The sequence below is a fragment of the Leuresthes tenuis genome, unplaced genomic scaffold (genome assembly GCF_036924035.1).
Source record: "Leuresthes tenuis unplaced genomic scaffold, fLeuTen1.0.hap1 SCAF_23, whole genome shotgun sequence".
Classification (NCBI taxonomy): Eukaryota; Metazoa; Chordata; class Actinopteri; order Atheriniformes; family Atherinopsidae; genus Leuresthes; species Leuresthes tenuis.
Window position 1 is genome coordinate 19,002,170 of NW_027325377.1, and position 20,897 is coordinate 19,023,066.

Genomic DNA, 20,897 nt, shown 5'->3' on the forward strand with positions numbered 1-20,897 from the left:
AACATGTCAGTGTGTTACAGTTCACAACAGGGACATAAAATATCAGGGACTTGAGCCTCTGAGAGAAGGCTGCAGAGCCATCCAGACAACAGCGACCTCTGGTGGTTTCTTATGGGAGTCATCACTCTATAACCCACACAACTGTCATTTTAAAGCATGTTAACGTGAGTCACCTACACCTAACTCTACTTGTCACTATTTCAGTCACCCCTGTGCTGTTCCAACCCTGAATACCAAAAATATCGGCATTAAAAAGAGTCATGTTTACACAAAAAGGAGCTTATTTGGATAAATAGCGACATTCATAGCAAAATGACATCTGTTGTCAGTGTGTTCCGTTAAGATGATCAAGGCTGTAGTTGAGGGTTGATATGTTTCAGTGGAAAGTTTTGTTGTGCTTTGTGTATGCCAACACATGTAAACAAAATGTGTAATGAACTGGCAAACTTTGTCTCACAGAGGTCAAGACGTTCATCATCTGTACCCACCATGAAAAGCCCAAACTATGGGTTAAGGTGTTTGTGGACTTCTGTAATGCTTTTAACACAGTGTAAACACACCTGTTGAGGGAAAAACTACTACAAATGGAATCTATGCATGTTAAAATCTCTGTATTCTTTCATTTTTACCAAATAGATAATTCCCACGAGACCACTGCACATAATCCCATATGTTGCTCTCAAAAAATTCTTATAACAAGTTATACTCTGGATGCCACCTACAAGCTGAGATGAGCATTTTCTCAGAGTGGTGTGGGAAAAATGACCTCTGTCTTGAAGCCTACAAGACCAAGGAGCTGGTCAGTGATTTCCACCATCTAAATTGGTTAATGGCTGGACAGTAAAGTTGACTGTCTAGACACAAATATTACAAACCTCTTGTCACAGCAACTGACCATAAACTCACCTTCAAGCCTAACAGTGAAATAATGTTCTCCAAATACTCTGCAATGCCTCTTTTTGTCTGGGGAAACTTTCTCATTGTTTTGTGTTTGCGACATGCCTGGTCGTGTATTGTAAAACTAAACTAAACACATTAAATTCTTTTGATTTGGTTGCCAGGGGATTCCTGGAGGTTACATTCAACATGGATGATCCAACCATGATTTTTACATGCATGGATTGCATCAAATCTCTCGAAAATCAGAGAATGGGTTGCTATGAAATTCTTTTGACTTCTTAGTTCTCTCTGATTAATTTATTAGCTTCCCCAGATGCCATCATCAGGGCAGCCGCGCAGAGCAACTGGCATGGCTGTGGAAACATGAGCTACATCCTAACTTTCACATTCACAGAGTTAGATACATATTACCATTTTCTTTGTGAGAGCTTGGGGGTCTCCCACTGTGACAGGTTAAAGTAAAAAAAAGGCTTTTTTTTATACAGGCATTTTGAAAACTTTCTGTAACAAAAGGCCAACTAATGAAGTGCCTTAACGTATAATTCAACTGATTGGTCCTATAGGCATTGGCTCTAAAATATCTTTGTCTCCAAGGTTCTATTAATTCCTATTACATTCCTATTAACCACATTGTTTAATTCTGATTTAAAACAGATCAAATTTGACAGTTCATACTCATTATTACAAGTGGTTTGTATCTGATTTTTATCTGAATGCAACTTCCAACTGAAACAACCTACGAATGTGACATTTACGTAGATTGTTTCAGTTGGAAGTTGCATGAGTGACACCACTCAAGACATTAGATTGAGACACATGAACTTTCTGAAATGGTGTTTTGATAAGCAAGTTAGTAAGCTGACATTTGGTCTCAAATATTATTTACTTATACTTATTATATTATTGTCCAATCAGGTTTCAAATATCACTCTTTAGCATATAGATATATTGTCCATATATCGTCACTTCTGGCTCTAGAGAGACAAAGATGGTGATAAATGATAAGACTTCAACATGACAATTTTGCCTACTTTTCCTATTCAGCCTATGGTTTCTTTTCATCGTGCTAACAGAATCCCATAAATCAAGCTGCCAAACATGTGATCAGTTGAAGCATGGAAGCATTAGGGCTGAATGAACAAGAAAAAAAGGAGTTCATAGGTCAATAGGTAATTCATAGGTAATAAATACGTGATTCATAGCTGTAGAGGCTGCGCGGTGGTGTGGTGGTTAGCATCGTCGCTTCACAGCAAGAGGGTTCCTAGATTCTGGGGCTGTCTGTGTGGAGTTTACATGTTCTCTCTGTGCATGTGTGGGTTCTCTCCAGGTACTCTGGCTTTCTCCCATCCAAAAATATGAATGTTAGATTAAATGCTGATTCTTAATTGACCTTGTAAGTAAGTGTGAAAGTGCATAGCTGTTTGTCTTGTTTGTCTGTGTGGCCCTGTGATGGGTGTACCCCGCCTTTTGCCCAGAGCTGGAATAGGATTGGATTAAGTAATTTGTCTTTTAGGGCATGGGAATGAATTCCAAATGTACGTTCATCAGATCTGATCCAACAAGCTACTTTGTTTTAAACCCATGACATGTGTGCATGCACAGTGAAAGTTGCATGATATGTTCCAAAGTCCTGCCTCATTTGCATTTAAACGTCTTCATCACTTACCAGGTGACGTCAGTTAAGTCTATGACAGTTTGTTGTTTGAGATCTGGACATGCTCTTGTTTGAATATAAGTTTTCAAAGAACCACAAATGCAACTGCTGAAATTAATCAATTACTCAAACATACAAAGAGTGAGAACATTGTGTGCAGAAGGTTTCTTTTTCAGAAATGAGAACAAAGAAATATATATATATTTTTTTAACGGAGATGTTTATTTAGACAACTGAATGCATGCCAGAAAGAGCTGTGTTACAGCCACGGTAACTCCCAGCTCTCTCATATTTCTTACTCTTGAGGGCGAGACAAACTCCTGAGTGTTGGAACACTTTCTGCTCTAATTTATTGCATTGACATATTACTCTTGTCAGGTATTGAGGAGCGGGGGAGACGGGAGGTGCTGTTGTTGAATCAAAGATAAAGGAGCTTGGATCTTCAACAGCTTTGGCCAGAGTATCATAAGTTGTTAATATCACTGTTTTGGCAAAAGGACAAAAAGTAATTCACACTTTGCTTTAATTAAGGGAATCTTACCTCTCACACAAAACACGTAAAAAGACAATAGAAAAGATGCACTTACTGTTGGTAGCATTCACATGCAGTATATTGTGTCTTCTCCTCAGACTAGATTTAACATTTTTCTCCACTATTTCTTACAGAGATTCACAGCTAATGTTTTTCCGATTGGGGAATTATCTTACACATAATAGCTACTGGATGAAAAGAAGACGGATGGATCTGGGGAAAAGGAGGTCATGATGAAATGAGTCGCTATGGAAGGCAAAAGAGACAAAATTGTGCTTATCGTTGTCAAAAATGTGGTTAATGAATGCACAAACCTCTGCAGCCGTGCTCCTAAACTTAATCAACCCTTACATCCCCAAAAAGGGGACACTTTGACACAATTCTAACACAGTTGGTCCATCAAAGCATTTTTGTTGCTGTTGCCATGGTTTCTCCAATATACTGATGAGCCAAAAATATCATAATATTAAAAATAAATGCAACCCTTTCACAAAACAATGAACAATAAATAATAATCAAGTGGTGCTCTTGTACTGTATATGTACTGTATATACACAGAGTTAAGATTGTTGTATATATGTACACAAAACAAGTGGCAGCCCTGTTTCAGACTGTTTTTTTTTTTTTTAGCATAGCCTGAAACTGGGACTTGTGTCCAAATTCAATAGATCCCAGAAAAAGCATCAACATAATAAGTTACACAAAAACCTCGGGAGCAGAGGGGATTATGCACAATGGCTACTATGCTGCCTGCAATTTTTGCCCCAAAAACTGAAGCACATGTTTGGAAAGGAAAGCAAATATGAACGAAAAAAAAAAAAAAGAAGAAGAAGAAAAAAAAAAACTTGGTGGTTTTCTATAAAATAATCAGCTTATCAAAACATTGATTTGACAACAACATGCACAATGCTTTCCCAGCCTCAGTGGAGAAGGTTATGATGGAACACTTGATCTGCAGAGTGGCATGACTTTACTTTTTCTTTTTTTTTCATGTAACAACACTCCGGTTTCTTTGAAAACAAAATGAAAGTCACCGCTGCAAGGCGTGCGCACGTCAAGGTGAACTGTGACCCTTCTTTTTCCTCCTTTTAGGGCGCTGTTGTTGCTCTGCTTGTCATGAAAGACTAGATGATCTTTTCTCCTCAATTCCTCAAAAAATGAGTTTTTAATCCATTCCCATGTACACTAGTTCACATGCTCAGGTCAAACGGGACAGTATAATTTCTGCTTCCATAAATGTCCATGAATCTATCAATGTTTCCACAACTGTCCTCTCAGCACATTAAATCCATTTGCTTGCCAACAAATACCTCACTAAACATTTCTGTCCCAGTCTTATTTTAGTAGCTTATGTACAGGAGGAGGCTGAAGTGTCTGCCAAGCAGTATCCTAGGCAACCAGCCACATACTCACGCATTTACAGTTTGCATTCCAGTTTTTAAGTCCTCTGATCATCTTTGCCTTTTTCACAGGTTATGTGCATTTGTGTGCGTCTTTGTTTTTGTTACATGTGTGCAGTTCGTGTATTTTCACCTAAAAACTGTGCTGGATGGTTTTCGCTTGTTCTGGCTGCTGCTATGAAGAGGTCACTGATTTCACAACTTATAGCATGAGTTTATGTATTCATGTGGACGCATGGCTTTGTGCTTGTGTGTGTGTAGATCTGGTTGAATGTGTGCATCTCTGCACTTTTTCTCAAACGCTACGTGGGGGTCTTTGGAGCTCATGGGTCCTCCTGTTGCGCCCCTTCTTATTTTCCTGCATCCGTCTCCATTTGGCTGTATGCTGGCTGCTCGCCCGAGATCCCCCTGCAACCTGAGAAGCAGCCAAGCCGCTCTGCACCTTCTGGCCATTTTGTGTCTTCTGATTGCTTTTAGGGGTTTGGCCGCCCAGCATACCCAGATTTGTTTGACCTTTCTGCATATTTTGGCTCCGTGTTGGCCCTTCCACTGTTGGAGCTCCAGCCTGAAGCCATGGCCTGCTGTGTGATGGACTGGCTTGCTGCTTCTGAGCGGTGGGGGCAAGAGCTTTGGGCCGCAACACAGAGCTTGAGCTGGAGCTGATGTCAGGTTTACCCTGACTGTTGCCGTTGGGAATTTTCACTCTCTTCTGTTTGCGCTCTTTCTTCCAAACTCTGTCGCAAAACTCCTCCACGCTGTTTAGCTCCGGGTGGTCTAACAGAGACAGGAAATCTCTGTACCACACCCTGTGCTTGGCTGAGTGACCTAAGCCACCTCCTGCACTGGAAAGTCCGGGTAGAATGTCACCCAGTTTCTGGGTAGGGATGACCTGTAGGTTGAGGCGCAGCAAGGGCTGAATGAAGCCGTGTTCGACTGCCTGGCAGTGGTAGATGCCTGTGTCAGACTGACTCAGACTGCGGATCAGCAGACCCTGGTCTGTACGCAAAACCCTATCGTCCAGCTTGATCTGAAAAGATTAAGTAAAAAAAAAATTGAGAAATTAGAAAAAGGTTAGTGGACAGGTTGGCCAAACTGGCAAGAAAACATACTCCATGAGTCTGGACTGCAGTTTATGAACTTTTCAAGATCTGTGGAGGGTAGACTATTAGTAGGCCATGCAATAATTCAACACTAACTTTAATTTCAATTGTTATTGTTTTTATACATTTTTTACTTTTACCTGATGTGGAATATGTGTTGTACAGTTACTGATATGATCTGCATAGTTCCCATCTCTCACAATTTATCTTCCGATAAGCTTTTAAGTGTATAATGCTGTGTTTTCGCAAATATAATCCACTGTGCGGTCACACATTTTTCAACAAATAAAGAATTATTCTTAAATAGGGACTTGATGAAGAAATAATAATGTTAGTTGAAAATAGTTTGAACTGCTGGCTTATTTTTTTACATTTAGACAGTCTGAGAGACAAAAAAGAAGAGACTCACTGTCCACACACTTTTTAAAATTTTAAGAGAACTGATTGCTTAGGCAATGAAAATCAAGAGTTGAGTCTGCAGTAGCGCATTCCTGGCTGAATAAAGGATAAATAACAAACAACAGCCCTCAGAAAGCGCATCTTCCACCAGGCCAAGGCTGTATTTTGTGGTTTCAATGTATGTAATCTCAATTTGGACCAACATTCTTTGGGTTCTTCTTTCCCCTATGCTCCAACTTTGCCTGAGTAGTTGTATGTGTTATCTTGCTAACAAGCAGACAAACAGCAATGCTTACACATTAGCTAAAATAAAAACAAAAACTAGCTCTGCAAGTGCTCAAGGGGAAGGTGATGTCTTTTTTTCATATTGTCAACAGAAACTGAGCTAGGAAAAAAAACAAAAAAAAAAACTGCAGGGCTTCCCAGCTTAAAAGTTAAAAAATGGCACAACCTGTACAGCAATAATAAAATGATCAAGCAGCTGTCATGGTCAATCAGATAGGTGGCTGTGTAGCTGGTCATTTCCTTTCAGATAAACTTATGAAACTGCTGTGTTTTGCATCTGATAAGCCATTAGACTTGTGGATGAATAGCTCAAATTCACTTCCTGTGTCATATTTCCATTTCTCACTGGTATCTGAAATAACATGCTCTCAACGAACAGCTAGAAAAACAGAGCAGAAAAACAGCAAATTCTTGCAAAAGTAACCGGTTACATCCAAGGGTCAAAAGTGAATCTAAACATCCCCACCCAAAGCTTTTTGCCCCTCCAGGTTTAAGAGGCTAAAGATTAACAGAGTCATAGGTCATCAGATGATAGGCCAGGAAGTTTATTGCTTTGGGAAGAGAGATGATTTGTCTAAAAACAATTAATGTGAAATAGGTAGTATTATTTGTGATTTATAATTATCTAGCTGTAAATTATTATGTAATGAAAAACCATTCAACAAGGATATAGTTGCACGTTACTAAGCACAGAATGTACACATTCCATGCATTTTCACATAGTTTGAATAAGTTCTTTCTAAAACACATAAACACATACAAATACAGACCTCTTGCTTGCGATCATCGTTGGACCTCTGCAGCTGCCAGTAGATGAGCGCTCTCTGAGACTTGGAGTTGCACTCCAGAAACATGCTGCTGTTCTCCACACCAAACACACTTCTGTCCTCCACGCTGCCTGTAATGCCATCTGTATCATCTGACCAAACCAAAAGTCAGAGAGGTGAGAGTTTTGTGGCATGAATAGGAGACAGCAAATTGAGAGTGTTTGTGTGCGGCCTTTTGAATACCGTGATGCTGAAGATCTGAGCACTGGGAGAGAGGATCCCCATTTCTGATGTCTTGTCGCCTGGTTCTCCTGTGGATGAACCACAGTCAAAGTGAATGTAGGTGGTGAAAACATACTTACTTAAAATATTTAGGTATCCAATTTAAACTTATTGAGTACACGTTGTGTGTATTCTCTGTATTGTTTGATTTGGACCACTAGGGGGCAATGTTAACCAGCCTTGTAGAAAAGGAGCATTTATTCAACCTTTACTCCACTGCTAAATTACATGGACGAAAAAAAAAAAAAAAACCCACAAAACCTTGGAAGAATGGGAGAAACATAAATCTGCTGAACAGTGAGATGCTTTGCTTCATTGCTGTCCGATGAGCCGTTATTATGAAACACATGCTGAATTGTTTTGCCCTTGAAAAGCCCTGTAAAACCAGGCTCGATCTTTGTCCTCTCTGTGAAATTCCACTGTGTCATTTGGTTTTTTACTATGACAGCAAGGCATTTTCATAGTCTGGTTTTTACTGACTAGCTACGAAGATATCCCTTGCTCTGAGCTGTCATGGTTTAAAACTGTTGACAGGCTGACAAATGAAGTAATAGTGAGCCGAACAGAACAGGCTGGACAGAATGGAACAGAGCAGATAGAGAAAAGTAGAGAAGAAACACTTGAATAAAGTGATCAGTTTGCACAAGTGTATTCTGCAAACTATTACAATTTACACATCCCCTCCTAACTGCTTCCCTGATAATATTAGCTTAATATACAGTCATCCTTTCCCTCTTTTTCTTGTCCATTCTCTGTGCATTTCCTGAGCTAACATTCCAGTCTTTTTGGCTGTCTGAGCACGTGCAGAGCCCAGTGTCTGGTTCTCGTTCTGCGAGGGAAAATATTTTCAGTGTAGAGGAGAGCTGAGAGGAGACGGTTCTGGCCTTTAACCATGGGGTGTGCCACCACCTCTATAACCCTGCCAAGCTGGAGTATACCCACTGGCCTACTTCTGCTGGTGTGAGAAGTTCTGGATGAATGAGATACAGGGGTGTAGTGCTATGTGTGTGTGAGGGCTGAAGTGGTCAGCCTAAGCCTGCTGGTTACAGCAGAGGGTAATTTGAGGGTGTGTATGTTCATACCTCCCGGCTGCGGGGTGAAGCGGTCAGACAGCTCCTGTTGGTTATAATTTAGTGCATGTGAGCTGGTGTGTGCATATTCATGTGTGTGTGTGTGTGTATCCTGACAGTAGGGTGATGGATTCACAACTCAGAACAACTGGCGGGAGCACTAACCCAGGTTGCTGGATTGTATTTCTTGGAATGCAAACTTGTGCATATGTGTTTTTAATGACTGCATTTTGTGCCTGTGTAATATCCTGATTACTTCCATGTTTGGGTGTTTTGGCATGCGTCATATATCTGTGTCTAATTTTTGGATAGACTGTAATTGCTAATAGGCCAGTGGAGGTCTGTAGCTACAGAAAATAGGTATTACATCAGGGCAACTCAACGTTTTAAGGCCAACTGCAGCAGAAGAATGCAGGTGTACTGATAACTCCCAGGTGTGACTATATGCAATAACATTATAACAAAAGCAGGGTCTTGCTGAAAAGAGCAACACAGGCTCAGTAAGCCCTCTGAGGATAAATAAAGCTAAAAGAAGGGCGTTAAATGCATCCAGGCTCCTACCTCTTGGCGGTAGGAAAGTATCTTGAGCACTCAGCACCATCCCAAGCGCAATAAGGATCTCTGGCCAGGCAGCACTCAGCGCAAGCTTTCCCATACACCTCACAACGATGTAAAGACATCTGTGATACACCCAAGCCTGAGCCAAGGTACAGCTGTTGCTGTGGGAGTGAAAGAAAAAGCAAAGATGTAAAAATTAAATCCTACTGTGTGGGTTAGCTGGAAATGTTGCGGCAAAAAAAGGCTTGCTGCGGGTTTAAGTCTCAGTAGGCACATCAAATATCTTTGTTTAGGGATGTCTGTATATGAGGTCAAAGACCCACAACCACACCTTTATTTGTCTCACTTGGACCTTTTGGATTAATTATGATGTGTGAAATCAAGTTTTTACCTGCTTGGTCGACAGCTCCATAGCAGTAATGGAAGTAGGCTCCTGTGCAAAATATATAGCGACCATTTAACACCACATCTTTGAAATAAAGAGCTGCTTCACAGATAGCTGTTAACAATTTTTAATGTCATACCCTAAAGACAGTCATCTCCTCCAGCACAACCTCCTCTAAGTCATGCCAGCTCTCCCTAGGGATTGTCACCACCTTCAGCACTGTTCCCATATCTGAAAGACAACAAACAGGCACATGTAATAAGTGTACATACAGTCCTCTGTGTTGATCAATTGTAAACTCTCTCTTAACAGCAACTTGGTGGCTTGCAGTTTTGTGCATTCCTGAATAGTTGGATACCCCTCTCCATCTTCATTTTTATCATTGTGCTTCAGACTCATGGTCAGTGTCTGCCACAGCTCATAAAATTAGTTTAAATTAAAGTTTGTTATTAATGTTTTTAATTTAAAGCAAAAAGAAAACAAACTAACTACTAAAAACATCACTGGCCACCATTCATGCCCCACTCAGGAACTCACTCTGGGAGTTGTTGTGGTCAAGCAAGCTTGAGAAAGAATGAGGAGATAGAGCAGCAGTCATGAGAAAAATTGGAAAAGAGCAAAGAGATCAGCTTTTTTTTTCTCTGATTGTTTATATGCTAAAGCACAAAACAAACACCTCAAAACAACCCTGTAGGAAGGTGCAAAATTGCCATGATTTGTGTGAATGCAACCGAAGCTCAGTCCCTTCTTTAGAGAGGCCTGCAACAGTAAGAGAGGCTTTTTACTTTTTTAGTTTAATTTTCTGAATATTCCCAGGAACATTTCTTTAAACTGTCCTGATACTTTTCGTCAAAATGAGTACACTGTTTATTTACAGTTTTAGTCCCACACATTGAACTATGTGTGTGTGCCTCATTTATAGTCTATATTTTAAAAAATTAGTTGCCAACGTGTCAAAATAAGCTTTTATTTGACCAAATTGCCATGAAAAATAAGAATACCTGTGCCGATGAACATAACATCGTACTGCCCGTCCTCTGCTTCCACTCTGTCCACCACCAGCTGAGAAAACTGGTAGTCCACATCTGTTCGCACCATGATGGGTCGTCCCCCTATTGGATGCACTGGGTTGTACATGGCAGGGTGACCCCTTGCGAAGGTAATGACATCATCAGGAAGGTCTTTAGTGGAGTCAAACCCACCAAATGTCTTGCTAGGGCACTGAGATTTGGTCAATAAAGAACAAATGTAAGAATGTGAACCTCTGTTATGCATAGTCATTCTGCAAGTGTGACTACTGATCATTCAGGGCATTAGCATAAAACTTTGGATTTGTATATCAAGACTCACAGTGCCAGGGCGAGGGTAGGGCACCCTCCCTTGGAAGGGCACCCACTGGTAGGTGGGTCCATCTCTGTGGGCGTAAGGACCCAGGAAAACCCTCCTGATGTCTGCCATGTTATACATACACACTGCTGAGCCTTTGAAAATGTTACTGTGGAGGGAGAAAGAAACATGGAAAGGGTGAGAGACAGAAAGAAAAAAAGTGTATTATGAGGAGAAGAAAAAAGTAAAATAAAGACGGCTGACAAACAAGGGAGATTCATAAATGATTGGTCACAAGACAGGGATTAGGAGCTTGTGAAATACTGAGGAAAGACAACAAAATGACCCTTCATAGTACAAAGAGAGGGGAGCAAGGCTGTCATTATCTAAGTACAGGAATGACAGATTGGAACTTCTCTCTGATTGCTTCCAGCCTCTTGAGAACAGACAGGAATTTGGGCACGCCACCAGCCAAACAGGAGACCTGGTTTAGAGCGTATTTGAAATCCCCTCCAGTATTTTTGCGAGCCCTTGCTTGAGCCAGATGGATTTTGCTTTCTTTATCCAGACAAGATTTGAGAGGGCAAGGTCGAATGGTTGTGTGAAAAAAGGGGATATTACATGGATTTTCTTTCAATTTACACTCTGTCCAGGTCAAAAGGATGATAGCAGTATGGGCTCTGACTCATCTAAGTGAAGATATTGGGAGATCCACATAAATATTAGAAAATTCCACATTAGTTAATAACATACTGCTGTGGAGATTTTGACAATGTTAGCTGGCTGTCTGTAATCTGTGTACTCAGTTGAGTTCAGCATCCTCTGACCATATACACCAAGATGTGCTTCACAATTTTAAAAATAAATAACTTATTTTGCTTTATTAATTATTTTTAAAAAAAAGTCAAGCTTGTTTGTTAAGTTTCCTAGAGTCACCTTTTAACAGATGGCACATTTTGATTTGGGCAGCAAATCTGCAATTGCAGGGACCAAATGCTTCAATGAGATTCAAGATGTCCTTTGTCTTGCTGACTGCAATGGGAAGTTGTATCAGACTAATTAGGGATGTGGCTGGCATACACACAGCCGACAATATTCACCAAAGCATGGAAGATGAATGGATTAGCATTTGAAAATGTTAATTACAGAGAAATTCAATTAACTCCAGGGGCAAGAAAAGACACTCCAGTATCTGTGCTTAGTAAGAAGGTCGACTATGTGTTTGTGCACATACACACACACACACTTAGAAGGAGAGGGGTGTGTGAATTCAACCCCAGAAAAATGTACACACATACACACAGACATCGGGGCACAATCAAACATTGATCTGTCAGTGGCAGCTTCTCTGTGCCTCATTAAGCAGTGATATTAAAAGCTGGTTCCTCTGAATCTCTGCTCTATTCATCTCTGAAAAGCGGCCACTTAGAAAAACCAATTAAACCACTCTAATTCCTCAATGCCCTATAATTGAATTTTAAAGTGCACACATGTGTATGTGTGTGCGGCAGACATGCAGATACGTAGGTGGACTCCCGCCAAGGTGCACCAAGCTCTCGATTTGAATCCAATCCAGAAATCTGAGAAAAGCCATAAAAGTCCGGTGATGCGAGGCGCCTGTCCTTACGCGTTAGCTCGCACTGCTGTTCTATTCAGCGTGTCTTATCATTCGCTGTGATTGATGGTGAAGTGTTTGTCCTCTTTTCAAAGCACTTTGCACAGAGCACTGGACAAAAAATACCCCCTCCTCCTAGCCAAATGCAAATTCATCATCATCATGATAAGTGCCACCATCTGTGCCATTTCGGCTCTCTTATCTGCCCTTCCCCATGCCTTCACCTCTCCACATGCTTCTATAGAGCCACACCCGGCCTCTGAAAACCCCATTCACGGCTGGGGCATTCCTGCTAAGTGAATATCATGTTTCTCTTGCTCCCTCCTGCTCCTTAATCTGATTTCCCTACAAGACTGCCAGGGTTTCAATGAAATAGGGGACAGGTAGTGAGGAATGGGGCAATCGGATAAAAGCAATCCCAAAGCTGAGACACGGGGAGGGTTTCCATCTGAAAAGAAAGCAACCATAGGACACCTGTAAGTGGATTACAGGAGCGCTGTCTGGGAATTTGACGGCGGCACACTTGGTTGCTCGCATGCTGCAGTATCGTTTAAAATGCTTTGGAAATTAGATTTCTTAAAAAAAAGATGAAATAAGGGATGTGAAAAGAATGAATTCTTGAAAGGAGATATGGAGCATGTGTTTTTCAGATACAGAGAAAATAACTTGTTCAGGAGATATACCCAATAAAAATACTGCATTTCAACTCCTTCTGATCTCCTAGCAACAAATCAACAAAACAAATATGACACAACCAGTGTCTGTCACGCTATTTGAGAATTTGAGCCCTCGCAAAATACTCTTGAGGTCATCATGTAAAAACCTGGACAGGTTTGTACCTGGATGTGGTAAATACAGCGTAGATAACTGGATTCTTTGGGTCCTTGGAGCTCATGAGAAATACGTCCTCTAAAAATAAGACACAACGATGAGAGAGGGTTAAGGTTTTTTGTAGCTTTCTAAAGAGGAATGTGAGCTTGTTTTCTCCATATGGAAATGAAGAACACACACTTACGTAGTTCATCAAAGTGGGTGTCAATGCCATTAACCCCAGGGACTGAACACATGAGCCGGGCTTTTAGGAAAGTGGTCCACTTGTTTACAAGGCTCCTGTGGCCTCCCATGTCATTCTGCAACAACATCAACACATTTCCGTGAGCTCTATGTGTACTTATGTCTGTAACACAATCAGAGTGATGAAAGATATCTTCAAAATCGGTCTTCTCATCACTTAAAAGACAGAGAGGAAGGATTTTGTTTCACCGTACGTGTTGTTACCTTACACAGTTGTCCTATCCTGGCGATAGTAGCCTTCCCGGTGTGCTCTCCATCCATGGCGTTCTCTTTGAAAAACAGGAAGATCTTGTCGTCTTCGGGGTTGTCACTCTCAGGGATCAAGTGTACGCTTATGAACCTGGGGTCTAGGGCAAAAATGTGAGCGTGAGTAAAGCCGAAAAACTTTGCACAGACACATCCAAGGTAACAAATTCACACACAACCATACAAAATGATCATTTTACAATCCGACTTCTCTTGCAATGACAATCTTTTCACCCAATTTTACACCTCTGAAACCAATCCCGCATCATTCCCTCCAGTCACAGCTCAGTAATAACAGCTAAGCACTTTGCACCATGCTGTTACAGTATCTGACTTTACCTCAAGCGAGCGCTCTAGATCCAAATCCCACATAAACCCTGTCTCTAGACCACATCCTTGCAAACACACATGGCTCTGATTGTCCTGGGTAACGCCTGAATAAATTTATTGTGACTTTAAGCGCGAGAGGAAATCAAAGCTAAGCGGAGAAGCCAAGGCCTTAGGGCTGAGATAGCTCTGCAATGAAAGGGGGCATAAGGAGTGAGGAATAGTGGCCACAGTCACTGAGGCGTCATCACGCGTAAAACGAGCCTGCGTCTGAAATCTAGGGGGTTAGCTGGGGAGAAACAAGCAGTGCCATGTTACACCTCCATGGACACTTGGGATATAGAGTAGCTGTGAAAAAGGAGAGTGTGGCCAAAGTGGGAAAGAGATTTATAAGTGCTGTGCGGGTGCGAGACCTCTGGTATGAATCATGTGTACCCCACACAGGCTTTATATGGTGAATATGTGCCGTTAAATCTCCGACTTCATAAATTCATCTGAGCATGCGATCTCAAAGAAAAACAGACTGCTGCTGCTGATGTTGCCAACCACTGAGGTCATTCCATTCATCACATTTGATTCTCAACAAAAGGCCACTTTATACAAAGGAGGTTTAATCCAAAGTCTATATGAGTGAGGGGGTATTAAAAGGTGAAGACGTGTAAATAAAATCCACATCCACGAAAAAAAAAACTACCATTTAACCCTAAATCCTTTTACAATAATCTGCTATTACAGATTCATTCCCAAGTTTCTCTCTTGTTACATTTGAGTACCATGTAACCTTGTTGATAAAGGCTTGATAGAATATCCCCTCCCCAGTAATCCATGCAATTACAAACCCCTCTTTGTGAGGAAAGAGCTGGATTTTGCAGAGCTGAATGATTACAATCCCCAGCGTATTTGTTTGAACAAGGTGAAAGATCGATGGGGATTAACGCCATAACAAAGACTTCTCCTTTTTAAATGGCCCATATTAATATGTCATAGTGATCAGCACTGCAGAGACCAGTGTTTGTGAGTTTTGATGGTGTTGAGGGGGAGGCGGATGGTTGAGGAGAGTTAGGAAGAATTTGACCCTGCAACAGGAAAACAGCTGAGAGCGGATTAGTTCTGTGGGAAAGAGGGGAAAAAGGGATGGCACAGCTTGAGGGAAAGGTTCAAATCGACCTTTTGTGGCTCCCTAAGTCCTCTGTGGTGCCGAAAGATAGCCAGACAGACTGAACAGTCAATAACCCTCACTTCAGCTCTAATCTTACTAGCACAGGCAAATTCACAGACTTTGTGAATGGGCTCTGATATCTGATGTCTGCACATGAATGGAAATTATCAGAGACTTGAGGCCTGAGGGAAAATTTAAAGCTTCAAAGTCTGATGAAAAGGTCAACAATGTCTTTCCTTCAAATAATGACCAGTGATATAGTTCTACTTCGAGTGGTACATTGCAAAAATAGAACATTTCAATAAGAAGCAAAGCACAGAAATAATTAACAAAACGAAAGACAAAAGTCCAGCCTTTTTTTCAAAAATGTTGTGTTAAGCGGGAAAAAAAGTGTTATACTTGTTGTTTTCTGAAGTACTTTTGTGACTTAAAAAACAAGCCTACTGTTTTTTCTGAGACTGAGCTTACTTAAATATTTTTCGGGATATTTGTTCCATTGTAGTGTTTTCTGATATCTTGTGAAATTTGGTTTAGTTTGAGAAATTTAGATAAATTGTGTTGGATTTCATGACATGCTGCGTTCAATGACCGTTTGCCACATCTTTGGTTTTGTTGTAGTGTTTTGCAAAGTTTTATTGTGTTCTGCTACATATTGTGTTTTTCTGAGATTCAGTTGTGCTTTTTGGTTTTTGTGTGTTGTGATTGTGCTTTTTCCAGTGTTGCTTGGTATTTAAAGGCCATGGTACTAAACATTTTTAGCCTCCACTGCAAACAGCCCCTTGAAAACCAGATAATGGCAACATATTTTAGTGTACAGCATAATACAGATTTTAACTATTCAACTACATTTTACCATTCAACCATCTTGAATCATGCTGCTCCGTTCTGATTGGGTGATGATCCCCCAGCGTACGGAAAATAGCGAAGTCCCTTCCCATGAAATCAGCAGATGTGCCAGAGTACAGCTCTCCATCTGCCAGCGAGAGGTGATAGTCAGGAACAAATGACCAGCTCCAAAGTGAATGTATACTTCCTGGAACTAACAAAGGCAGCGATGAAACTCACCAATCAGAAGTGAGGCTGAGAGCATTTTGGGGTCATAGGGGCTTTTCCCGCGGCCATTCTCAAATAGTGAGGCCAGTCGAAAGATGTTGTCCTGCGGGTGGAAAGGGTCATAGTTCAATGTGAGGCCAATGAAAGCCACATTAAGCCTGGTTAAAAGTATCTTTATAGCCTGTGCCTCAAGTTACAATGTATTCTCATTATAGCATGCTATTTTGGGCTGGGATGCAAAACAAATTCAGCCTGACATGAGCTATGGTTAATGTCTTCTCTTTTTTTTCCTCTTCCTTTTCACACTGCTGACTTTTGGCATTGGCTACAGCAGTTTCTACAACAGTGGAACAGAAATATGTATAAATAATGAGGAGGAAAGTAGGATCATAGAAGACATCATCTGGAACGTCTCTGAATACATTAAAAGTAACAAAAGAGAGACCCAGCTTATTCACTTACTGAAAACATCACTTTAAGCGCAAGTGAACTCACACAGGGTCAGCTATACTTAAAAACTACATGGTGCAAACCCTCCCTCCACTCCCCATTGTCTGTCTGCAGAAACCATGCTGGTACGCTGATTAATCTGTGGACCTGTATCAAGATGATTGATTAAACTTTTATGTAGAAAGGAGGTTGTTTAATATCCAACAGCTGTAATTGAACAATGAGGTAAGCCATTTCCCCCACTTCTTTACACAAAAGAAAACATTGATGGAAAGACAATCGATAAAGTGAATATACACTGCTGTGTACGTGTGTATTTTCTCTCTCACCAGTTTACTGTAGCACTGTTCTCACATTTCATGGCAGTTCAATTGAGAGTTCATCTTGTGCATATATATTACTTATTAAAACCCCACAACATGTAGACACATTAAAGCAGAAAATGTATTACCTCTGCCCTCTTGCCCATTTCCAGATAAGCACAGATGGGGTGGAAGGCGCCTGTTCCACAGATGTACAGATGGGTCTGGTTGTACGGTTGAAGGACACGAATGAAGTTAGAACACTCTTTCTGCAAAATAAACAAGAAAAGGAACAGTAAGCTTCAATCTACTGTTAATTGTACTCAACAAGACAAACAGCTGGCAAATAGATTTGAATACATTTTGTAAATGCGATACCTGTCTCTGTTTATGTTGTAATCCTAACGGGTGTTGCATAATGTACAGTCTTCCAAAGCAAATGAAACTTTGTGGAGGTTTATGAAAGAGCTTGCATATTTTAGCAGCTTCTCACTCTACCAGTTCGCTATACCATGAGGTTGAAATGAAGTTTTATCCTTTACAAAAATAAAGTTGAGATCTTTAATGCAGATTTTTTTTTTATGTGATTCAGCTGAAAATATAAACTAATAAAAAGAAGAGAATAATAGGGCTTTGAGAAAAGCATTGTTGAAATTCCAAATTAAGCAGTGACTTTCCAGTTGTGGAAAGACTTGTGAAATATAGTCTGCTTCAAAGATATCCCACCTGTAAGCCAAATCAGGCAAATCTGCCACAGAGCTTTTAATGATCCATATGTCTGAATTTACCAAGGGTATTTTGGTTGGCTCTCTGCTACATGTTGATAGTCCCAGTGGTGTGAGACTGTTTATTAGAGTGCTAATCAATGGGATTGGTTAATGTAGGAGGATTATTAGCAGTCTTGAGGAGCTGATTTGGGCACATGTGTTTCAAAGATTAGGCTGGGGTTCGGCTAATTATAGATACATGCTGTATATCCATCTAACAAATAAGGTATACATTTGCAAGGGGATTTGGAAACGCAGCACATTACATGACAGCCAAATTACCCCTTTTCACTTTCTCGCTTCAACACGAGTATCAGCTCTAAGGCTCACACTTTGATGATGTGATGAAGTCCCTCTATGAGACACAAATGGATGCAGGGCATCAAGTTGATGTGATGACATTTTCCAGCTCAGCTTAAATCAACTCTGGGATCACAAACTGCAAACCTTTTCCAAAATCCAGAATTTTATGCTATTATTCAAAAGGGCAGAAACTTTCAGCTCTGTCAGTTTCTTTTCCCCAGTAATCTGCTTAAGGGGAAACTTTGACATTCTGATTTGGTCTCTTGCAGAGAATTGGATGTAAAAACGAGACCACTCACTCTGTTTGCTCAGTATGAAGCTGGAGAAAACAGTTGGCTCGCTCAGCTATTTTGTAAGCTTGTTTGGCACTACCCAAAGGTTAAATAAATCAGTCTAAAGACACACTGTTTTAATATGATGAAAACATTGGCATAGCATGATGACTGGCTGATTTTTTTCAACTATATTATGTCTTTCTACTATACATGCTATCACTTTTTCAAAAAAGTCAACACAAACTATTCATATGAGTATTGTTAAGTTCACCGAGAAGGAATAAACTTACACGATGTCTTGCAGCTGACTCCAGCCCCGCACGTAACTGTTCAACTTAATGACTTTACCCTCTGAGTTTCCTACTGTTCAACTGTGGGAGCGCATGTCCCCCTTCACATCATTCTCACGCCCTGATTATATGCATGTCATCAACGACTATAAAACCCTCTAGGGTCAGTTCTGTTAAGGATTTTACATGGCTGTCTAAGTTGGACTCATTAGCTATGTGGTAGGTAGGTTGCACCAAAACACAGACAGGCATTAGCTAGGGTCACTCGGGTCCAGCTGTGTGTTGCCCTCAAGTGAGAAATGGGTTCCTCGATTACAAACCATGTCATTATATGAAAACCAAAATACCCTGAGAGAATAAATGAGTCATTATTGGATCAAATTAATCACTCACTTTGGAATGGGTATTAATCACTCTCCATCAGAGAAATGGGTGGACAGATTTGTAAGTATTAAAGCGAGTTGAGTGAATTTAGGTAAATACTGGGGTCTTTGTGTGAATCAGGAAAATGTAGGAAAAGTACTGGATTATTATGATTTGTCTGTAATAGCTGGGAAGCCAATCAGGAATGACATCAGGCATTTCAACATGAAGTTACACTCGAGTTCCCAAACTCTTGAATCACTAAATCAAAATGCAACAACACAGGCCATGTTACAGTCACTCTACTAAGGATAGTGATAAAGACCTCAGGCATTTTGTGGGATGGGGAGGGGTCTGGGAGTGGGGGGGGGGGGGCAGCTGTTACATTTGCTCTGTGGCTGTAAATTGTGGTTTGGAGAAATGCATCACTTCGGGAGCTCTGAATGCTTTAGTAATGTCCTAATCAAGGCCTCTCCCGGTGCAGTACTCTGTGTCTGCTCGCACCGCCTCATTTTCAAGGGTAAACATTTTCACAGCACGCAAATACCTCATCACTGTATTTTTTGTGATTCTTTGATGCCAGAGTGCATTCTTTCCACTGTACGACAGAGTGTAGGTGTAGTGCTGACCCAGCACGTGACTTTGAGTGAAACATGAAAAAGCTGGTATTGAGCTGGACCCCAGTGGAACCTCTGATTTGAAAAGATGAATGTTATTCTGGATAATCCTGAAACCCTGCAGCCCTGAACTCGAGACTCATCCAGCCATGAAATTGAGATCAGATACAACACGGGGAGTAGTTTTCAAAACAACAACACTAAGATAAGATATACCAACAGCAGTGTGCACACAAATAAAGTCAGTAGCATATAGTATGTGCTCAAGCAGAATTAGGCATGTGAGCTAACATGTCACACCTGATAAGAAGAATTCAAACAAAAACACTCGAACATAAATACGCACACACGTGCAGAATCACATGAGGCAGAAACATAAACATACTCCAAAATTTAAACAGTACACCAGAGAAGCAAATAACCTCTGCATTGTCCGTGTGCCATTTACACACTGTGTGTACCTTACTGTGACTGAACATCTGCCATACAGTGAGTGTCTGTGTGTTTAGTTGTAGGTGTCATTGGGGAATGACCCGTAGAGAGCGCAATGTGGCAGAGGTGAAATGGAACACAGCTTTTATCAGAGTTCATTTTCTCCCTTTTCAGTCCCATTGTTCCATTAAAACTGCTGGGCACAGACAGCTGTGTCTGCTAATTGTTGTAATTAAGACATTTCTGAGAAAATCCCTCTCAAAGTTGAAGAAAAATAAGCTATATGCATTAGTTAACAAAAAAGGGAAACACCGCATGGAAGAGCTCAAACCTTGATGACCTCATGAATGAGGACTTACCCCGAGGTCTTTTCCTGCCCACTTGCATTCATCTCTCTTGGAAGGGGTGGCAGGCCACGCAATCTATGCAAATGAGAGAATGACAAATTAACATTACACTGGAGGTGGGGAGGAGAACTAACATGTCACTTTATGAAACGAATGCCTGAAGGCAGTGAGTCAATATCGTGAATTAGAGAAAAAAGAGAGTTATGTAATTCTAAGATAATGAATTTGGGTTCATCATGTTTAAAATAAATATTTCCTTGTTAACTAAGGTCCTTAATCCTCTTTACATAGTCGCTGTTGATATGATAAATAAGTGACAGTCTTTTAAAAAGAATGGAAAAACATAAGGATTTATTCATTAGAAGGGGGGCAGATGGGTAAGGTATAACAAAGTCTTTAAAAATATAGCTAATTTACGTCAAATTAAATTAAATATGTTAAAATATAAATCCAATATGAATGTACTGCATTTGCTGAGTTAAAATAGACACTTTTTATGTTAAAATTCAGGCTTTACAAAAAGTTGAACTCCCCCCTCGGGTTGCATAAGGTTGTACTTTTCCCTTCAAATTTGAAGAAAAAAACATGGTTTTGAAACTTTGTTTTGGATGAGATAGAT

The 20,897-nt window shown here is 40.6% G+C and overlaps 1 protein-coding gene across 1 annotated transcript in view; it reads right to left on the minus strand.

Annotated features, from left to right (window-relative positions):
• Positions 1-2,879: 2,879 nt before the first annotated feature.
• sema3aa (sema domain, immunoglobulin domain (Ig), short basic domain, secreted, (semaphorin) 3Aa) overlaps positions 2,880-20,897 on the minus strand; it is a 33,376-nt gene continuing 15,358 nt past the window's right edge. The window contains exons 3-17 of the mRNA XM_072377111.1: positions 20,291-20,353; positions 17,034-17,153; positions 16,145-16,235; positions 15,933-16,052; positions 13,552-13,694; positions 13,289-13,403; positions 13,113-13,182; positions 10,683-10,827; positions 10,334-10,553; positions 9,472-9,563; positions 9,339-9,380; positions 8,951-9,108; positions 7,281-7,348; positions 7,041-7,189; positions 2,880-5,513 (exon numbers count right to left, since the gene is read on the minus strand). Of these exons, the coding sequence (XP_072233212.1) occupies positions 4,782-5,513; positions 7,041-7,189; positions 7,281-7,348; positions 8,951-9,108; positions 9,339-9,380; positions 9,472-9,563; positions 10,334-10,553; positions 10,683-10,827; positions 13,113-13,182; positions 13,289-13,403; positions 13,552-13,694; positions 15,933-16,052; positions 16,145-16,235; positions 17,034-17,153; positions 20,291-20,353 (2,328 nt within the window). The 3' untranslated portion in view covers positions 2,880-4,781. The remainder of the gene's footprint in view (positions 5,514-7,040; positions 7,190-7,280; positions 7,349-8,950; positions 9,109-9,338; positions 9,381-9,471; positions 9,564-10,333; positions 10,554-10,682; positions 10,828-13,112; positions 13,183-13,288; positions 13,404-13,551; positions 13,695-15,932; positions 16,053-16,144; positions 16,236-17,033; positions 17,154-20,290; positions 20,354-20,897) is intronic.